The following is a 3,557-nucleotide window of genomic DNA, read 5'->3' as shown; positions in this document are numbered from 1 at the left end:
CTGGAATTTTAATTTTTCCGGGGCTGTCTGCAGCCTGTGATTGGTCCTCCAGAGCTGTGAGTGTCATGCAAATGTAGCCACACCAGCAGGCAGTCTGGAGATCAGTGGGGATTTTAGTGCTGAGGAGGGGAGGGAATGCAGTCTGTGTGTGTGCAAACTGGAAGCCAAGACACCCCCCCAATAAAAAGAAATAATAATAAAATATAGCACCCCCTCCTCCCCACCACACCTTCTCCCAGCATCTCCATCATCCTCATCCTCTCCTCTTTCTTCCCATGTACTCAGGATGAGCAGCAAGGAAGAGGTCACTAAGTGCGCCCCAGCGACCCTCTCAAGCTTCACCATCCAGTCCATCCTGCAGGGCACCACATCTGAGCGTGCCAAGCCTTGTGCCAGGGAGCCCATAGCAAGTAGACAACCCAGCCCCAGCACATCCTCAGATGAAGAAGACGAGGAATGGAGAGAAACCAGATGCTTCTGCCCTGAATCATCCGGCAAGGAGTCCAGGGAGCAAACCCCACATACCTGCAGCCAACACAGGTGTCTAAGTAAGTACCTACCTGAACTGGGCATGGGGCAAAGAGGGCAGGGGGCACAGTGTCACCCACCTGGCACCCCTCCTGCTTTATCTCTGTATTTTATGGAGCGTTTAGTGCTGTGTACCGGCCGCTTTTATATTTGCCAGTAAAAGATGAGATGGAAATGTCACAAGGCTAAGCTCTGATAGAGGTGCATGCTGACACCGGGCTCCCTGAGTCCTGCTCAATCTGCCCAGCGTGACACCACTGTGCTTCCTGCCCTGAATAATTTACTAGACATGATAATATGCTCTCATAGGGCCCCCATTCATCTCCATGCCAGACAAGTGCTGCGGAGCTCTATGGGGGACACCACAGGGTTAATGGAACATGGGGAGAAAAAAAATGTCATCAATCAAACCCAGCTAAAGCCTTCTGTATGACTTCTACTACTTACTAATAAAGCAGAGATAAGGGGGGAGTGATGGACAGATACATGGATAGATAGAATAAAAATACATAGATAGTGGGATAGATGGATAGATAGAAAAAAGATGGATAGATGGATGGATGGATAGATAAATGGATAGATAGAATAAAAATAGATAGTGGGATAGATGGAAAGAATAAAGATTGATAGAAGAATGGATAGATAGAAGATTGGAAAGATAAGTCACTAATAGATATAAAAATAAATCAAAGAATAGATAAATAAGTATATAAAAAATAAATAGATAATAGACAAATATAATAAAATTTGGACGATCTATGGATAGATTATTTATATATAAATTAGACCCAAAAGGATAAGTAAATAGATGTGCGTGTATCTTATATATATCTTTTAGATATAATCTACATATTAGATAAATGAAAAAAATGAGTGGATAGATGGCATATAGATGGTTAATTTATTTAAATTTAATTATTAGCCATTTTGTTTTTTACATTTGCTCAATGTGGAGTTTTGTTAATTACGCAAATATTTCCAATGTTCTGAGCTATATTACAAATCAAAGTCTTTCATAAATGTATGTCTTGATGCAAATGTTCCATACTGTAATTTATAAAAACATATATATATAAATATATATATACAGTAATAATTAATAGATCACTGAGACTGCAGAGAAAATAACTTTTGTACATGTATATATATATTACTGGTGCAGTTTTCTGACTACAATGTATTATTACTGATCCAGACAACAAGCACACAGTGTGCCATTTCTCATTTCATAGCAGACATGGAGTAGATTTGGTCCAACGAATTATCAGAAGCTTTAATTGCCCCAAGTTTTTGAAATTGTCAGAATAACCCCTTAGATGCCAGCTGGCACAGATGGCTCTTGCTGCGCCCTGACAGTGACCGGTTTGTTCTCTTTGATTTCTCAGACACTTCCCGAGGATCGCACAGTCCAGAGAGGAGCCAGCTTTCCTCTCCATCCCGACATGTCTATCCAGGGGACAGGGAAAGACATTGCACCCCTTCATCAGGAGACAAGCAGGGCAGCTCCAAGAAGAAGACCCGGACTGTGTTCTCCAGGAGCCAAGTCTACCAGTTGGAGTCTACCTTTGACATGAAGAGGTATCTGAGCAGCTCGGAGAGGGCTTGTCTGGCCTCCAGCCTCCAGCTGACTGAGACTCAGGTGAAGACCTGGTTCCAGAACCGCAGGAACAAATGGAAAAGGCAGCTGTCTGCTGAGCTGGAGGCTGCCAACATGGCACACGCCTCTGCGCAAACTCTTGTGGGCATGCCACTAGTCTTCAGGGACAATTCAGTTTTGAGGGTCCCAGTGCCCAGATCTTTAGCCTTCCCAGCCCCACTCTATTACCCAGGCAGCAACATGTCCCTGCCACTCTATAATTTATACAACAGCAAGTTGGACTACTGAACAATATCCATGTGCTGCCCCTGGACTACAGAACTGTGTTCCTCTTCTGAAGCCTGAACAGTATCCTTGTCTTGCCCTCTGGACACTAAACAGTGCCCAAGTACTGTTATTTGGACTATTGAATAAAATCCATGTGCTGCCCTCTGGACTACTAAACAATGCCCCTGTGCTCCCCTCTGGACTATTAAACAGTACCCCAGTCCTGTCCTCCAAAGCTCAATGGAAAATACACCATGTGTATGCGCCCTAGGTCTCCTTTAGGCATCTCCCCGCCTTGCTGCGAGGTTTTTTTATGTATTATCATTTACAAAGGTATTTGACAATTTTATTATATCTAATTTTTTACTACCCCTCCCCACCCTTTTCCTCTTCTCTGTACAGAAAGACTGCACGAATATTAACCCTTGTCCGGACACTGGACTGGCACAGATGCCTCTGTGGAATAAGGGAACATTGCAATCTTTGTATATAATATTTTTTTTTAATAAATCTGTTTTAAACTGGTTGGCACTGATGGCTCTCTACTTGATGTCTGCAAGAAATAATCATCTGAGAGTTAGGAGAGAGAATGACTGGATGCAAATCATTATGGATCGGATTATTTCTATATAAAATAAGATTTTATATATATAAAAAAACATTTAAGAATATTTGTGTTTTATTAATTTGCAACAACCATGACAAATTTTATTTATATTTATTACTATTTTAGTTGGTGAAAAAAACTACTGCACAGAATATTTAATAATAAAATTCGATGTTACCCACAGATTATGGTCATGTATATCATTTTCTGAATATATAAAGTCAAAGCTGTAAACGATCTAAATACAAAAAATGCCAAAAGCCACCAATTATATAAAAATGAACCCCAAAGCTAATAAAAGCCTTATTTTCTAATTAATATTACAATCGAGTATTTCATTCATTTAATTGGTTTGATTGAAATATATTTAATTTTTTCATAGTGTATTAAAATGATTCTGTATCTCCTGCCATGGCAAATGAAAACGAGTCTGTGTGTGGATGAATGCCCTGGCAGCGCAGACACCTGTTCTATCTCTGCTCCTGGCTGCAGACATTGCAGATAAACAATGACCGAGCCAGAAGATGAGCTGACAAACGTGTCATTCTCTCTCCTCCC

The 3,557-nt window shown here is 41.0% G+C and overlaps 1 protein-coding gene across 1 annotated transcript; it reads left to right on the top strand.

The window, feature by feature from the left end:
- The first annotated feature begins 232 nt into the window (after positions 1-232).
- Positions 233-3,281, top strand: HMX2 (H6 family homeobox 2). The gene is made up of 2 exons (XM_072424431.1): positions 233-548; positions 1,914-3,281. The coding sequence occupies exons 1-2, from the start codon at positions 287-289 to the stop codon at positions 2,411-2,413; spliced, it is 762 nt and encodes a 253-aa protein (XP_072280532.1). The 5' UTR covers positions 233-286; the 3' UTR covers positions 2,414-3,281.
- Positions 3,282-3,557: the final 276 nt, after the last annotated feature.

Source organism: Pyxicephalus adspersus, chromosome 10, assembly GCF_032062135.1.
Source record: "Pyxicephalus adspersus chromosome 10, UCB_Pads_2.0, whole genome shotgun sequence".
Lineage (NCBI taxonomy): Eukaryota > Metazoa > Chordata > Amphibia > Anura > Pyxicephalidae > Pyxicephalus > Pyxicephalus adspersus.
Note: the sequence above shows the minus strand (reverse complement) of the source record. Positions and strands in the feature narration are given on the sequence as shown.